We start from the raw sequence: 15,290 nt of genomic DNA on the forward strand, positions 1-15,290 counted from the left end.
CCACAGATTCATTTCAGTATCTGAAGATATTCATAGTTTATCTAGCCATCTCCTGATGACAACATTTAGGTTGTCTTCAATCAATATGTTAAATTTAAAAAGACAACAAGCTTGGAATTTAAGAATCGTAAACTATTGTTTATAAGAACTGGTTTTCAGAAGTAAGGAGGGTACTTGCCTAAATGAGGCAAAAACACTGCCTTGTTCTTAGGCATAACAACCTAAAATTCCCTTCAAGAAATGTCTGGTGATTAGCAAGTGAGAAGTGACCTCGGGACCCTCAGGGAGAGACCCACTCAGAGAGGAGAGGTCTTGTAGTGATTAGCAAAGTGTACTAATGAATTAGTCTCCGATGTCCTTATCACCATCCCTCTTGCTTAGGGCTTTTGTGCTGCCCCTTAGTCTCCCAGAATGCCCAGTTTGGGGCTGAGACCAGAGCTGCCCTTTCCAAGGTAAGACCTCACACATTGGAGAAAAAGCACAGAATGGGGAAACGGAGCCTGGGTGTGGGGCCTGGGAAGGTGGAGCAACACATTAGCCTATTGCCACTTTTTACCAAGTCTCTCTGAATCTTCCTTCCACTCTCCATCCTCTATTGTCTTCCCATCATAGTCTTAACTATCATGGTAGAAGACCTTCACATTTGCAAAAAGATGTCAGTTTTTGGAAAATATGCTTCAGAGGAAAGGAGTAACTATTGCTATCATGCCTTTGGTCAGAAGCTAAATCCTTTCACCATCTCTACTCCCAGAAACCTGTTTTTCGTGGCTTTTGCTCCTGCTCCCCCATTCCATATAACACAATGGGTTAATTCCCACAAAGACGTTAATTGCTAGTGACCACTCATTTTCTTGCCTCCCTCCCTCCAGGTTCTTGATCTTAAGACTCACCTGTGGTGCTTGTTAAACAATACACCCACTTGAGACCCTCCTGTGGAGAGCCTGATTCCACAACTTTTTTCCTGGGTAAGACCCAGGAATTTGTGCTGTTAATGAGAGCCCCATGTAACCTTCTAATCAAGGAAGTTGAGGAAGTAGTACTCTATAACCTACAATTGTATTTCAGACACCTGTAACAGGGACTGGCGGTTACTCCTAAAGTTACACCAAAAAGAACACATAAATCAATAATTGCAAATGCGACCTCACAACTTTACACAGAATTTGAACACTAATCACCTATTATAGAACACAGGCTGCAGTCATCTAGGTGTCTCAAATTGCAATGAGAAAACATATGTTAATTGGGTCTTAGAAAATCTGAGTTCTCAGAGCACCTGGGTGGCTCAGGTCATGATCCTGGGATCCTGGAATCAAGTCCTGCATCAGGCTCCCTGCACAGAGTCTGCTTCTCCCTCTGCCTATGTCCCTGCCTGTCTTTCATGAATAAATAAAATCTTTTAAAGAAAAAAAGAAAATCTAAATGCTCAACATGGCTCTGACACTCAGTTGTCAACAGGTTGGGCTAATTGTTTTGCCTTAGTTTCCCCATGTGTAAATTCCCAACTGGTACACAATATGACATTCTTATATTGATCACTACTTTTTTGACCCAGAATTTCTACCTCTAGGAATTCATCCCAAGGGTTAACCAGGGAAATATGAATGTCCATCATATCATGGTTTATGAATATGAAAAATAGGAAGCTGTTGTAATGTCCATCATTAGGAACAGTTAAACTCTGATTTATCTAGACATTGAATACTATGCAACCTTAAAAATGGTAATGGAGATCTTTATGTTTGATACAGAAAATGTCCGTAACATGTAAAATAGTAAAAGTGGGTCAGGAAACATAACTTAAACTTTGGTCCCAGGTTGTTGGTTTTAAGCGTGTGTAGTATTTGTATAAAAAATCCATAATGTGGGACGCCTGGGTGGCTCAGCAGTTGAGCATCTGCCTTTGGCTCAGGGCATGATCCCAGAATCCAGGATTGAGCCCCCACCAGGCTCCCTGTGAGGAGCCTGCTTCTCCCTCTGCCTATGTCTCTGCCTCTCTCTTTCTGTGTCTCTCATGAATCAATAAATAAAATCTCTTTTCAAAAAGTTCATAAAGTTACATATCTAAATATTAGCAGTGGCAAACAACATTGCAGGTGACTTTTTCCTTTTCTTTATATCTTTCTATAAGTGTCTGCAGTAAGCTTAAACTTTTATACTTGGGGGAAATAATATAGCATCCATTTTTTGTAAGAGTACTTCATGCACATTGCCAGGGTAATGCCCGCAATAGCCAGGCTAGGGGCTACTTAAAGGAAAGGTCTTACTTTAATATGGTGTGAACAAGAGATGTTCTTTTCTCAAACTCTACCACTTTTTTTCACTCTATGTTGGAGTTGTAATATTTTGCCCAAAGTAACTAATTTTGCCTAGAGTTATGAAGAAAACATTAATTCATTCACCTGGAGCCAATTTCAGGGAACTCTAGTTTCATGGCAGGCCTGCAGAACACCTAGTAGAATAACCGAAATGCAAGTGTCAGAAAAGGCAGAACTATATCTTCCTTCAGGCCTTCCGGAAATCCTCTCCTGTCCCAAATCCCTCCCTCTCAGCTGGGAGGGCTGAAGAAGGCTCAGGTGTCTCCAATGGGAAGAGGGTGGGGCCACACCCTGTTTTCTGCTATAAAAAAAAAAAAAAGAAAAAGCACAGAGGCGTCTACCCACCTACCTGGCTGATTTGGTGGTACGTTTGGCCATGGCATGCAAACAGAAAGGAGACAGTGGGAGTCCCTCAAGCTGGTTTAGTGCAGATTGGAGGTGAGTAATCTTGGCAGCAGAGGGAGGGGACACAATGGCCTTATCTGCTGAAATTCATTCCTTCTTAACTCTCCCCAATCCCTTTTCAGCACCTACAGGTCACTTTCTTTATTCTTCATCCTTGTGACTTCAGTGAACTCAGTAGGTGTTATGCAGTTGGTGAATCCCATCTTCCCAGGTATGCCTGTTGGGTGAGGGGAAATGCTCTTAGCCTCTCTTAAACAGGTTGCAACTACAGAGCCAGAAAACCTAATCATGGCTTAGACAATATCCACTCACCCTTTCTTAACTTGATCAAGTCACTAGATTTTTCCATTGCTTACCTATGGCTTGCTATGCTGGCTAAACAGAAGATCTTGTGAAACACCTGTACTACTTTCTACTCCCTCATTACCTCAAGCTCTGTGGTATCCAAAGACCAGCAAAACAGTGCTAAGTGCCCATCTTCAGGAACAGATATTTTCAAACACAAACTCATGCTTAAGGAAAGCATCAACATAATAGACAAAAATTGGAGCTGTTCCTCTTAGAATTTTTCAAACTTTCACCTGAGCAAGAGGATGTAGAGTAGCAGATCATAGGCAGAATTTAGCCTTTAAAAAGCATCCTTGAGCTTATGTAAGGCACTTTTTTGAAGTTTATTTAAGTAATCTCTACATTCAACGTGGAGTTTGAACTCCTAGCCCTAAAATCAAGAGTCTCGCAGGCTCTTCTGACTGAGCCAGCCAGGTGACCCATGTAGGACGTTTTTTAAACTTCAAGTTGGAAAGTCTTTAGACACAACATTTGTTCTCCAGTTCTTTACAGACCTATCATCTCCACCTCCATTAGCCTCACCGTCAAGGTTCTAGTCATATAAGTATGCATGGTTAACCCTATTTTAGGCTTAACTCTGGAAAACTTCAGAAAGCCCCAGGCATTTAATTAATACCTTCCTTATAGTATTTTGCATTGTAGTGATCTTTCTCACGAACCTGTGAGCTACTTGAGAATAGGGGTCAAGCTTTGCCTCTCTCAACTGGTATCCTTCCTTGATGCCTGTTGGAGAGGAGATGCGCCCATACACTTTTTTAGGAATCCTGCCTCCTGTGGTTCAAAGATACTCCCAAATGCTTTCTTTGCTCTCCAGGTACTGTCATTTGCCATGAAAATAAAATGACAGTGGAATTTCCAAGGGATCTTGGCACCAAAAAATGGCATGCATCTGTGGTGGGTAAGTAATGTGTATATTCTTAATCTTGCCTCAAAGCTAGCCCCATTTTTCAGGTGCCACATACTCTGGAACAACTGGCATCCAATTCCCATGATACCACAGGGGTCCCTGATTTGCATGATGTCACCAGGAGTGGGAGACCTTGTTTCCTTAAAAACTCGTCTTCTCTCAGAATCCAATGGGAAATTTTTATTTATTTTATTTTTTTAATAATGAACTTATTTTTAATGGTGTTCAATTTGCCAACATACAGAATAACACCCAGTGCTCATCCCATCAAGTGCCCCCCTCAGTGCCCATCACCCACTCACCCCCACCCCCCGCCCTCCTCCCCTTCCACCACCCCTAGTTCGTTTCCCAGAGTTAGGAGTCTTCATGTTCTGTCTCCCTTTCCGATATTTCCTACCCATTTCTTCTCCAATGGGAAATTTTTAGCTGCAAATTATAGCATCTCTCAAAACTTGGGTCATAACATCCAGATGGGACAATAAAAAACAAAGTGATTTGAAGTAGCTTAGAAATGGATTGGCAGTCTTGACTGTGTTGCTTTGGTTTACTTTGTCACTGAAATGTACTTTTTGGCCATTTTCTCTGGCTTCTGTAGATCCATTTAGTTTTGAATTGTTGAACTGTACTTCTATCCTGGACCCAGAAAAGCTCACCCTGAAGGCCCCATATGAGACCTGTAGCAGGAGAGTGGTAAGTATTTGCTCTGAGGAGTGATTTGGGAAGTAATAACCTAGTAGTTACTACTAGTAACCCTACTACTTAAGGATACAGACCTGAGAGGAGAGCATTTATTCTCAACCAGGGGTGGTGAGTGTTCATGGTGGTGATGGTTGGTTGGTTTTTATCTTTTGTTTTTGTTTTGTCTGCCCAGACGATATTTGGTACTGTTTGGAAACCCTTTGAAGACCTTATTGGCTGTCACAATTGGAGTGGGGGGTTGTCTGTACAAGCTGAGGTTGCTGATAAACAGCCTACATTGCACAGGGTGGTCTCCTTTAACAGGAATTTCAGGCCTGAAAGGCCAGTAATACTGAGGATGAGAAACCCTGAACTTGGGGCCTTGTTGTGAGTCCCAGATTTGCCACTATCTAGTTGTGATCTCTAGCAAGTGAGCTAACCTTTCTAAGCTTTTGCTTGTTCATTAGAATAGGGAAATCATGGTACTCTCTCCACAAGGTATCTAAAGATGAATGATATGATGCAGATGAACTTGGCACAGCACCAAGATACAACAAATGCTCAAAACAAGCTATTTTGATCTGTAACCTCCATGAAAAATGGAAGGCTATTTTGGTGCTGGCAAACAGAACTGCTATGCTATAAAAAACAGGTGTGGGAAAGCAAGCAGCAGCTGAGCAATAGGGTTTTCTCTATTGCCAAGCAACAGTACTGCCTAATCAGAGTTATTGGGACCAGTAAAAGAAACCTCTCAAACGGTTCTCGAGCTTGTAGTAGGCAAAGAACATTTGGGGAATTGAGAAAGTATAGATGTGGTTCATTTAATTGATGATTTAAGTCTGGGGTATATCTTAGAAATCTGCATATGTAACTGGCCACTTGATCGAATTCCACAGTGAAGATCTTCAGTAATTTTTCCTTTCTGAAATAGCCCTTCCCAACTTGTAGAGAGCTTAGAGTTGCTTTCCTTTAAACCAAAGGCCTACAAACTATAACTTATGGATGGCCACATTTAGTCCATGGTGTGCATAAGCATAATGGTCCTTGAGCTAAGAATGGTTAAAGTTTTTTTTTGTTTTGTTTTAGGACTTAAAAAGAAAACATGTGCTAGAAATCATAAATGGCCTAAAAAGCCTAAAATGCTTACTAATACTTTATAGAAAAAGGGTGACTGTTCCTTACTAGAAACAGTTCTCTAAAGCGGGGTAAATACTGGCTTTGCCAAAAACCTGGCTCTGTCCAGCCCTCAGAATAATGGCTGCTACATAAGTTACATAAGTGCTCAGTGCATGTTTGAATGACTTGGGCAGAGGCCCCAGATTAGCCAGAACCATGATATTCAGACAAAGGTAAGTGTCAAGAAGAACTCAAAAAAAAAAAAAAAAAAAAAAAAAGAAAAAAAAAATCCTAATTCCTGAAGCTCAAGCAACTATTTGCTGCGAAGACAGGAGTCTTTACTGGGATATCTAAAAGGGCTAGCTATAGTCTCTTGGTATAAGAATCAGGTACCTTTCAGAAACTGTGGTACTGGTAACCTCAAGAGGTTTGCCCCTCAGTTAGGTCCAATGGTATTCTGGGATCACCTTTCCCATGGAGGTCCCCATACTTACTGTTCTTACTATGCCATTTGCACACAGCTTGGCCAGCATCAGATGGCCATCAGACTCACGGACAACAATGCTGCTTCAAGACATAAGGCTTTCATGTATCAGATCAGCTGTCCAGTTATGCAAACAGAAGAAACCCATGAGCATGCAGGATCCACAATCTGCACAAAAGATTCCATGTCTGTGAGTGAAGCAGGCTAACTGCTTCTCATGGTGACTACAGGGGAAATGAGGTGGTTTACACAGCTGGGGTTAGGAACAGGATCAGGATTGCAATCCTATCTTCACTACTAATTTGTTTGTTTGTTTTTTTTTGTTTGTTTTTGGGGGGCGGGGGGATGGTTTCTTAACCACACTGAGCCTTATTTCCAAGCCCAAAGTAGGGGACAATGATACCACATTAGGGTGGTGCTGAGAATTAACTGAGAGGGTATATATAGTGCTCAACACATCATACCTGGCAGTAGAAAGGATTCCGCTGGTAACTGCAATCACATTAATAACCATTTGAACAAACTGAGTACTTATCATGTCCCAGGCTCTATGCCAGATAGGATATAGTACAAAAGCAAAACAGCCCAATCACATACTCATGGATATTTATACTCTAACATAACTAAATTTGACAATGGACAAACAAAATACCTTCATACTTTGTTCTAATAATGATAAAACTGCATGGTTTGACCTAATTCTTGACTTCTATGGACAAAGCTTAAAATGTACACCTAAGGATCCAATGTCTCAAAATTGGAAGGATCTTCCAGTTGCCTTTTGGCATCAGAAGTTCAGAGATGAAATTGTCTAAGGGCACAGCTAGTTTTTATGACTGGGCCTGTGCCTCTTCTTATTCCCCACAATCAGACCTCTTGGCATACGAAATACACAGTAGTTGCTCCGGATGTTTTGCACATACTGTCAGGTAGCACGATCTCAGAAACTTTCTTTTCCAAATCAAAGCCTCACATCATGGTTTCGTTTCTTCCAGTTTACCTTTAACATTATTCCTGGCATGGCTGATGAAAATACGGTATGGAAATAACTTTTTCAATTACAGAGCTAAGTAACCTTTTGTTCTATAGTAAAGATGACTTAACTTCAACCCTGATTAAAATAGACAAATAGTCTTGAGGTTAAGGTGGATGACTTAACTTCAACCCTGATTAAAATAGACAAATAGTCTTGAGGTTAAGGTGAGCACTAGCCCTCTAAATGAAACTTCTGTCTTCAGAATCCCAGTGGTGGGAAATGGATGATGGAGGTTGATGATGCAAAAGCTCAAAATCTGACTCTTCGGGAGGCCTTGATGCAAGGATATAATTTCCTGTTTGATAGCCACAGGCTCAGTGTCCAAGTGTCATTCAATGCCACTGGAGTCACTCACTACATGGTAGGTGTGAATCCTCTTTTACCACCACCCAAGCACAAACCAATATTTCTAAGTCCAAGTGTGATCTCAACCATGTCATCAAAATTGAGAATAAAATGGATTTAAGAGTATCTTAATGCGTTCCATGTGCTAAGCACTGCACTGAGGACTAAAGATATAAGGGTGAACAAAACAGATCTGTTCTTCCCATAGATGTAGACTGACTCTATAATGTGATAGAGGGTAGTACTAAAATCTTCTGGGAGTCAAGATGCTCTGGCTTAGTTTCCTGTAATACGGTTCTACTGTAGGATTTGGTACTTTTGGAGCCAACAATCAAGACACTAAGTTAAAGGAGTTACTGTGCCAAAGTACTTTAAACAGGTCCTGGCACCTAGGCAAGCACTTAAATGCCAACCATTTTAACGAGAACAGCCCTGTTACACATGGAATATAAATGGAGTGCAGAGTCCTATAAGCATTTTCTCTGAATACTATTACCATAAAAATCAGCTTTTGCTCACCTATGCCTAGAAATCACCTATAGGTTCTAACAGTAGACCATGCTAAATTGCCAGATGTTATGAAATACAACATTCTAAAACTAGAACACCTGATGAGCATTCACTGGACAAAATGCTTAAATTCTACTCCAGCCAAAATAGTGCCCAATACTTGAGTGTTTGCCCTGACGATTCTCTCAGCATTGGTTAGAGATTCAAGTAAACCGAGGTCTTTCAAAAAATGTTTCTCTCCCTACCCCAACCCTCAGCAAGGTAACAGTCACCTCTACACAGTGCCTCTGAAGCTTATACACACATCTCCTGGGCAGAAGATCATCTTAACAACACGAGTACTTTGTATGTCAGGTAAGGTCCTAGGAAAGGGCAACTGCTGTTGTGGAAGACACTATTATGGAAGCTTAAAGCTGATCACGGGCATTGTGTTGGCCACTCCCTCTAGATCCCGTGACCTGTAACGCCACACACATGACCCTCACCATACCAGAGTTTCCTGGGAAACTACAGTCTGTGAGATTTGAAAACACGAACTTTGCTGTAAGCCAGCTGCACAACCATGGGATTGATAAAGAAGAATTAAACGGCTTGAGGTTACACTTCAGCAAATCTCTTCTCAAAATGAACGTACGTTCCTATCATGAACCACTGAGATTTATGGAAGCAGGACTTGAAGCCCAGTCTCTCGGTAACCCTGATATAGCTGATGACTTGTCCATAAATTCTAACTGTCCATATAATGGATTCAAACTCTGGAAGGAAGGCCTCATTTGATCACTTTGCCTAAGTGAAATTTACCCTCAAACACCAAGCCTCTTTAAACCACTGCAAGAGGTTGTGTGTGTGTGTGTTTTGGTTTTGGTTTTCCCTCAGCTCATTGAACTGCTTTTAAGTTGCTAATGATGACCCTCTGACACCCTTTTAAAAACAGGACAGTTTGATCCAAACAAGTGTCCTCAACTGTTCTCACTGAGGCCAGTCTTGACTGAAGCAATTGCCAGGGACACCTAGAGAGTAATCTTATGTCAGAGTATGTGTGTTTTGCAATAACATCTGACCACATTTGTAGAGTCCTTTTTACTCAGACCTGGCTTGGCAGAGCACTCAGCTCTTTGGAATTTGATCTGTTAATTCAGGCTTTAGTGTCTAGTACAAAGAGCATGCAGAGCTGGGGATTTCAGGGCATGAGTTTAAAGCAATAAATTTCCTGCCTAGGAAAGCATCCTGATCTGGAGCAAGTGATAGGCTCTCTCTTGTTCTGGTTTAAAGGGAAACCAGATTAATTCTGGAGTGTGCCCTACAGGTATTCAGTGTACTTCCTGCCTGCCTCACTGTGGACTGTTCTGGGCCCCCATGGCTGTGGCTGCTAATTGACATTCTTGTCTCCTTTCAGTCCTCTGAAAAATGCCTACCCTATCAGTTCTACTTAGCATCTCTCAAGCTGACCTTTGCCTTTGAACGGGACACGGTTTCCACAGTGGTTTATCCTGAGTGTGTTTGTGAGCCACCAGTTACTATAGGTAAGAAATCTTTTCTCCTTTATCTCTTGTATATGTGGGAAAACATATAGAAGTTCAGACTCTGTATTGTTTATACTTTGAGGAAACTGATCAGAGCAGAAATCTCGGTGTAGCTGCTATAACAGGGCCACAAGAAGATAATATTTCCAAAATACACATATGGAGAGATCTTACTATAATGAATCCATGTTTAAGTAGTCTGGATATATTCTGCATTATGAGCCTGAGCTCCCCATCTAAATAAGATTGATTCAAATCTGTAACTAGGACTACAAAATTTTAAAAGACTTCCCCCAAATGCCTACAGATTTTTTTCAAGGATGTGAAGTTAGGTATTTCTTGTTCGGTATTGGCTCTGCCCCTATGCTTCTTATTTTCTGACCCATATCCGGTCAAGCTAATGGGAAAAACTAGTTCCTGCATTAATTGACCCCACCTCCACCCCCTCATTTCCCTTCTCCAAACCACTCAGGATTTGAGCCTTGAAACAAGGGATATATTGACACAAGGCATTACACCTGAACCCATAATCTGACCCTCAACTCACTTGAGCCCCTCAGGGTTTTCTCACAGGTCTCCTCATCAACACATGAAGGTTGGTAGATGACCACTAATATGGCAGACCTATTTCTTTAAACTCTTACCACAATCTAGTTACAGGTGACCTGTGTACCCAGGATGGGTTTATGGATGTCAAGGTCTACAGCCACCAAACAAAACCAGCTCTAAACTTGGATACCCTCAGAGTGGGAGACTCCTCCTGCCAACCTACTTTCAAGGCTCCATCACAAGGGTTGACACTGTTTCACATCCCCCTAAATGGATGTGGAACAAGACTTAAGGTAAGTGCCAGCAGAATGAGAAGTGTTCAGACTAGATTGTAAAACCACTGGTCACCCACTTCTAACCTTTCTCTAATCTTAAGTTCAAAGGTGACACAGTCATCTATGAAAATGAAATACATGCTCTCTGGACAGATCTCCCTCCAAGCACAATTTCCAGAGATAGTGAATTCAGGTGTGATACAACTGCTACTTTTTAAGCTCCACATTAAATGAAAGCAGTCTTCTAAACTAAAATTCTTCATACTACTTTGCCCCTCCCCTCGTTACAGAATGACTGTGAAGTGCCATTACAGCAGAGATGACCTGCTGATAAATACCAATGTCCAAAGTCTTCCTCCTCCCGTGGCCTCAGTGAGGCCTGGTCCACTTGCCTTAATCCTGCAAACCTACCCAGGTGAGACATCACAACCTAAGAAATCCTACTTAAATACTTTTAGAGAAATCTTTCCTAACTTGAATTTTCTGATGCTGCCACACTAATGGAACAGTAGTGATGCCTTAGCTCCCACTACAACCATCAACCACTTGAGTACTGAGGAGGTTTCCATTCCATTTCAGATAAATCCTATTTGCGACCCTATGGGGATAAGGAGTATCCTGTGGTGAGATACCTCCGCCAACCAATTTACCTGGAAGTGAAAGTCCTAAATAGGGCTGACCCCAACATCAAGCTGGTCTTAGATGATTGCTGGGCAACACCCACCATGGACCCAGCCTCACTCCCCCAGTGGAATATTGTCATGGATGGGTAGGTATTCTCTATCCATAAGGTAACTCTCAGTTAATAAAAAATAAGTGAAGGAACACCTGGCTGGCTCCGTTGGTAGAATATGCAACTCTTAATCTCTGGGTTCTGAGTTCGAGCCCCATGTTGGGTGTAGAGATCACTTAAAATCTTTTAAAGATTTAGTCATGAGAGACACACAGAGGCAGAGACATGGGCAGAGGGAGAAGCAGGCTCCCCACAGGGAGCCTGATGCAGGACTCGATTCTGGGATCCCGGGATCATGCCCTGAGCCAAAGGCAGACACTCAACCGCTGAGCCACCCAGGTGTCCCCACTTAAAAAGTCTTTAAAAAGTATTGCCAGTGAAGAGAAGATAAAACCCTCTTGGGTTTCAGAAGAGCACTAGTCACAAAGGCCCTGATCTTTGTCTGTGTTCATTAGTAACCAATCCTTGGTCCAATAGCATGACTCATGCTTTCCTCTTACCCTTGAATCTAAAAGAATCAGATCCTCCCCCAAGGATGTCTGGCCCTAAGACTCTTTATGTGGAGAGAAAAGATGTCCAGTTCCTATTCTACAATGTTCCAGGCACGGTGCTATATATGCCACATGCACTATTTGAACCTCATCACTCTGTACAAGACAATAGGCACCTGACTTCATGAAGAAACCCAAGCTTGCTGCTTAATAAATTGCCCAAAGTAATTGGTAAATGGTGGCATTTGAATGCCTATCTAACTATGGCCTGCATAACATAATGCTCTGAAGTTATGACTATATACACTCACAAATTGGTGTTTGTCCTCTGAGCTCTGCCTTCAGGGGCCTGAACCTGGAAAACCTTATACTATCCTCTCCCTTGCTAAGCTCTTAAACTCCAGGTACATTCCTGTCCCAGGACTACACGTAGTCCCTCCTAACACAATTTTCTGTATACGTATAGGTACCATCATAGAGCTAAAATAGCAGGAGTTATCTACCTTTGTCACTGACCTTTACGAACTGCCTAGACATAACTGGTACTCACATTAGTAGGAAGAATTAAGTCAGTGACATCAAGAACTCCTATAAAACTTGTAGCTCTTTATGGGTGTAGCTGGCAAACAAATAGGTACTTAAATCCTATAGGTTAGAAAAACAACTAGCATGTACAACTGACGACTTTTTTTGATAGACCACATCAGAAAGCATACTAATTAAAAGATAAAGGTAGAAGGTAGAACAATTCTGAAGGTATTTGAATATGTGGCTGTATCTGGGCAAATATTGAGTTAAACTTTGGGGGAAATGTGGCTGATGTTCTTCCCTGGTATATGCCTCCTAGCTGTGAATACAATCTGGACAACTACAGAACGACCTTCCATCCAGTTGGCTCCTCTGTGACCTACCCTACTCACTATCAGAGGTTTGATGTGAAGACCTTTGCCTTTATATCAGAGGCCCAAGTGCTTTCTAGCCTGGTAAGCGATTAAGTCACCTGGGACTGTTTGATTGTGAGTGCATCAGTTCCACTTAACTCTTCTTCTATCTCCAGGTCTACTTCCACTGCACCGCATTAATCTGCAATCGACTGTCTCCTGACTCCCCTCTGTGTTCTGTGACTTGCCCTGTATCATCCAGGCACAGGCGAGGTAAAAATTTCAAGTCCTCCTTACCATGAGTCCTTAAAGCAAGCATTATCCTTTCACAATTGGAAACCTCAAGAATAAGGGCTCTGGGGTGCCTGGCTGACTCAGTCAAGATATGATTCTTGATCTCAGGGTTGTGGGTTTGAACCCCATGTGGGTACAGAGTTCACAGAAGTTTGTTTTTCTAAGTAAAGTCTTCACTGGGACTCTTAATTCCAAGAAACCTTCTCATCCCAGTCTGCCCTAGTCCTATAAGGCTGAAATGGCAAGTTCCTGATGATGGGCAAGTTTGGTTTTTTTTTTTTTTAATTTTTATTTATTTATGATAGTCACACACACAGAGAGAGAGAGAGAGAGAGAGGCAGAGACACAGGCAGAGGGAGAAGCAGGCTCCATGCACCGGGAGCCCAACGTGGGATTCGATCCCGGGTCTCCAGGATCACGCCCTGGGCCAAAGGCAGGCGCCAAACCGCTGCGCCACGCAGGGATCCCGGCAAGTTTGGTTTTGCACATGGACTGGAGCCTGATCTTTCACAGACGTGACTCTCCAAAGTTACTATTCTAGATTCTAGGTGGACTGAGAAATTAATCTTCAGATATTGTTTCTCCTGCAAAGGTTGGGAAAACCCATATAGAGCAGGGGACTCCATGCCAATGTGCTCTAAGAAGTCCATTGACACACCTTTACTAGTCATTATTCCAGAGGGTCAGACACAAACGGTTTTCTATCTCCAGCCACAGGCAGTACTGAAGAAGAGAAGATGATAGTAAGTCTCCCGGGACCCATCCTCCTGTTGGCAGACAGCTCTTCACTCAGAGGTATAGTTTTAAAGCCTAGGGCACTGCCTGGACTCAAGTTCTTAGTTTTATGTTAAGTTTAACTATGCATAAATACATGTTTATGGTAATCCAAAGTAATAAAGACTAAGTCTCTCTTCCTAGCCATACCTTTGTTAACTCTCCTATGTACTTTTCCAAAAATCACCCTTAAAAAAAAAAAATCTCTTAATGCAAGTAGAATTATCATATATCCTACCTACTTATAACTTTTTAAACTTGTTTTAACCACTTTATCTGTTTGGAGAGCTACCTCCCTGCTAACAGCTATATAGAATCCCATCCACGTGGCTCTGTCTCAGCCATGGTCCTCATTCGTGGATATGTAGATTACTTCCAGTTTTGTCACTAATGCTGCAATACAATCCTTTTAAATATTTGCCTACTACACCAATTTGGGATACCCATTTGTTTGGGTTTTTTGTTTGTTTTGGTCTTGGCCCAAATTGGAGGGGGCAAGGAGAAAGAATCTCAAGTAGACTTCAGCTGAGCATGGAGCCTAACTTGGGACTCCAAATAGAAGACCCTGAGATTACAGCCTGAGCCAAAATCAAGAGTCGGATGCTTAACTGACTGTACCACCCAGGCATCCTCAGGATATCTTTCTAGAAGTGAAACTATTAGGTCAGAAGGCATGTGACTTAACATTGCCAAACTTTAGTCTGTACTAGATTCTATTTCTGTTAATATCCCATATTTTCATCCCAGAACATCTTAATTTGAGGCCTACAATTTTAAAGTAAGCTGTATTAAATCCCTAAAAACCTGCAAGAAATCATGCCCTTAGAACCATCTCTACTAGTGCCATAACGTTAGTTAAATAGGCTGGAACAGTAAGGTTCTTTCCAGGTGTCAGCTCATCTGTTTTAGATTAATAAAAGTGAGTAGGAAGTGGGAACAGCCACGGGAGCAGAGAGCAGGATGTTGGCTCAAAGAGTAAGCCTATATATATATACCCCGTTATAAGTTACCCAAATGAGTCCTTTGAACCTTAATCTTACCTCTCTGGGGAGCCTCAAGGCTTCAACTTAAGATCATTTAAATCAAAAGTCCTAAGACTTTAATGTCTGCTTCCTTCCTAGATGGTGTGGACTCAAAAGGGCACAGGGCTGCTGGATATGTTGCTTTTAAAACTGTAGTGGCTGTGGCTGCCTTAGCAGGCCTTGTGGCTGCTCTAGGTCTCATCATCTACCTGCGTAAGAAAAGAACCATGGTGTTAAATCACTAAGGATTTTCAAATAAAGTGTTTGTTAAAGTAAGCTGCTTGCTTGTACCTCATTAAACTTCGATGGAGTTCAAGGATTGTTTCTTGCTGTCACACTTGAAGAGGGAATATAGAACCTTTCCACAATCCTGATGGGCTTTGGCTGTGTAACATGAATAAGGAAATTGAGGACTTAATTGCTTCCTGTTAAGCTTTTTCTGACCCCGCTGCCAAAACTGGCAGTGCCAGAAAATTCAACCAGCAGTGGGTCTTAGCTACAGCCCAGCTCTGGGGATGCCTTTAGGTAACTTTAGTCTTCTACCCTCCATTCATATATGCAAGGTGCAGAGACAAGAAGTCACCCTTAGTCATTGGCAGGA

The 15,290-nt window shown here is 41.9% G+C and overlaps 2 protein-coding genes across 4 annotated transcripts in view; one reads left to right on the top strand and one right to left on the bottom strand.

Moving 5' to 3' along the window:
• Positions 1–15,290, bottom strand: part of ANKS4B (ankyrin repeat and sterile alpha motif domain containing 4B) — a 37,472-nt gene that overhangs the window by 18,722 nt on the left and 3,460 nt on the right. Inside the window, exons 2-4 of one of the 3 annotated variants that reach the window (XM_038540133.1) lie at positions 14,708–14,898; positions 6,267–6,424; positions 2,668–2,940 (exon numbers count right to left, since the gene is read on the bottom strand). In XM_038540133.1, the coding sequence (XP_038396061.1) occupies positions 2,668–2,696 (29 nt within the window). In that variant the 5' untranslated portion in view covers positions 2,697–2,940; positions 6,267–6,424; positions 14,708–14,898. Of the gene's footprint in view, positions 1–2,667; positions 3,412–6,266; positions 6,425–14,707; positions 14,899–15,290 lie in introns of those variants that run through there. The other 2 variants (XM_038540130.1, XM_038540132.1) reach the window with 2 other exon arrangements.
• Positions 2,651–14,953, top strand: ZP2 (zona pellucida glycoprotein 2). Its single transcript, NM_001003304.2, has 18 exons — positions 2,651–2,756; positions 2,846–2,934; positions 3,886–3,969; positions 4,574–4,668; positions 6,294–6,446; positions 7,252–7,293; positions 7,495–7,653; positions 8,405–8,501; positions 8,596–8,777; positions 9,544–9,670; positions 10,325–10,512; positions 10,596–10,687; positions 10,785–10,909; positions 11,074–11,263; positions 12,566–12,701; positions 12,776–12,872; positions 13,605–13,688; positions 14,789–14,953. The coding sequence occupies exons 1-18, from the start codon at positions 2,695–2,697 to the stop codon at positions 14,932–14,934; spliced, it is 2,148 nt and encodes a 715-aa protein (NP_001003304.2). The 5' UTR covers positions 2,651–2,694; the 3' UTR covers positions 14,935–14,953.

This window comes from Canis lupus, chromosome 6 (genome assembly GCF_011100685.1).
Source record: "Canis lupus familiaris isolate Mischka breed German Shepherd chromosome 6, alternate assembly UU_Cfam_GSD_1.0, whole genome shotgun sequence".
NCBI classification, from domain to species: Eukaryota; Metazoa; Chordata; class Mammalia; order Carnivora; family Canidae; genus Canis; species Canis lupus.

What these genes read in the sequence shown, in the direction of transcription:
- ZP2 (NM_001003304.2), top strand. Translation starts at nt 2,695, where the DNA reads ATGGCATGCAAACAGAAAGGAGACAGTGGGAGTCCCTCAAGCTGGTTT. An exon ending in ATGGCATGCATCTGTGGTGG is followed by an intron (nt 3,970 to 4,573) that starts GTAAGTAATGTG and finishes TGGCTTCTGTAG; the next exon opens with ATCCATTTAGTTTTGAATTG. An exon ending in TGAGCCACCAGTTACTATAG is followed by an intron (nt 9,671 to 10,324) that starts GTAAGAAATCTT and finishes ACCACAATCTAG; the next exon opens with TTACAGGTGACCTGTGTACC.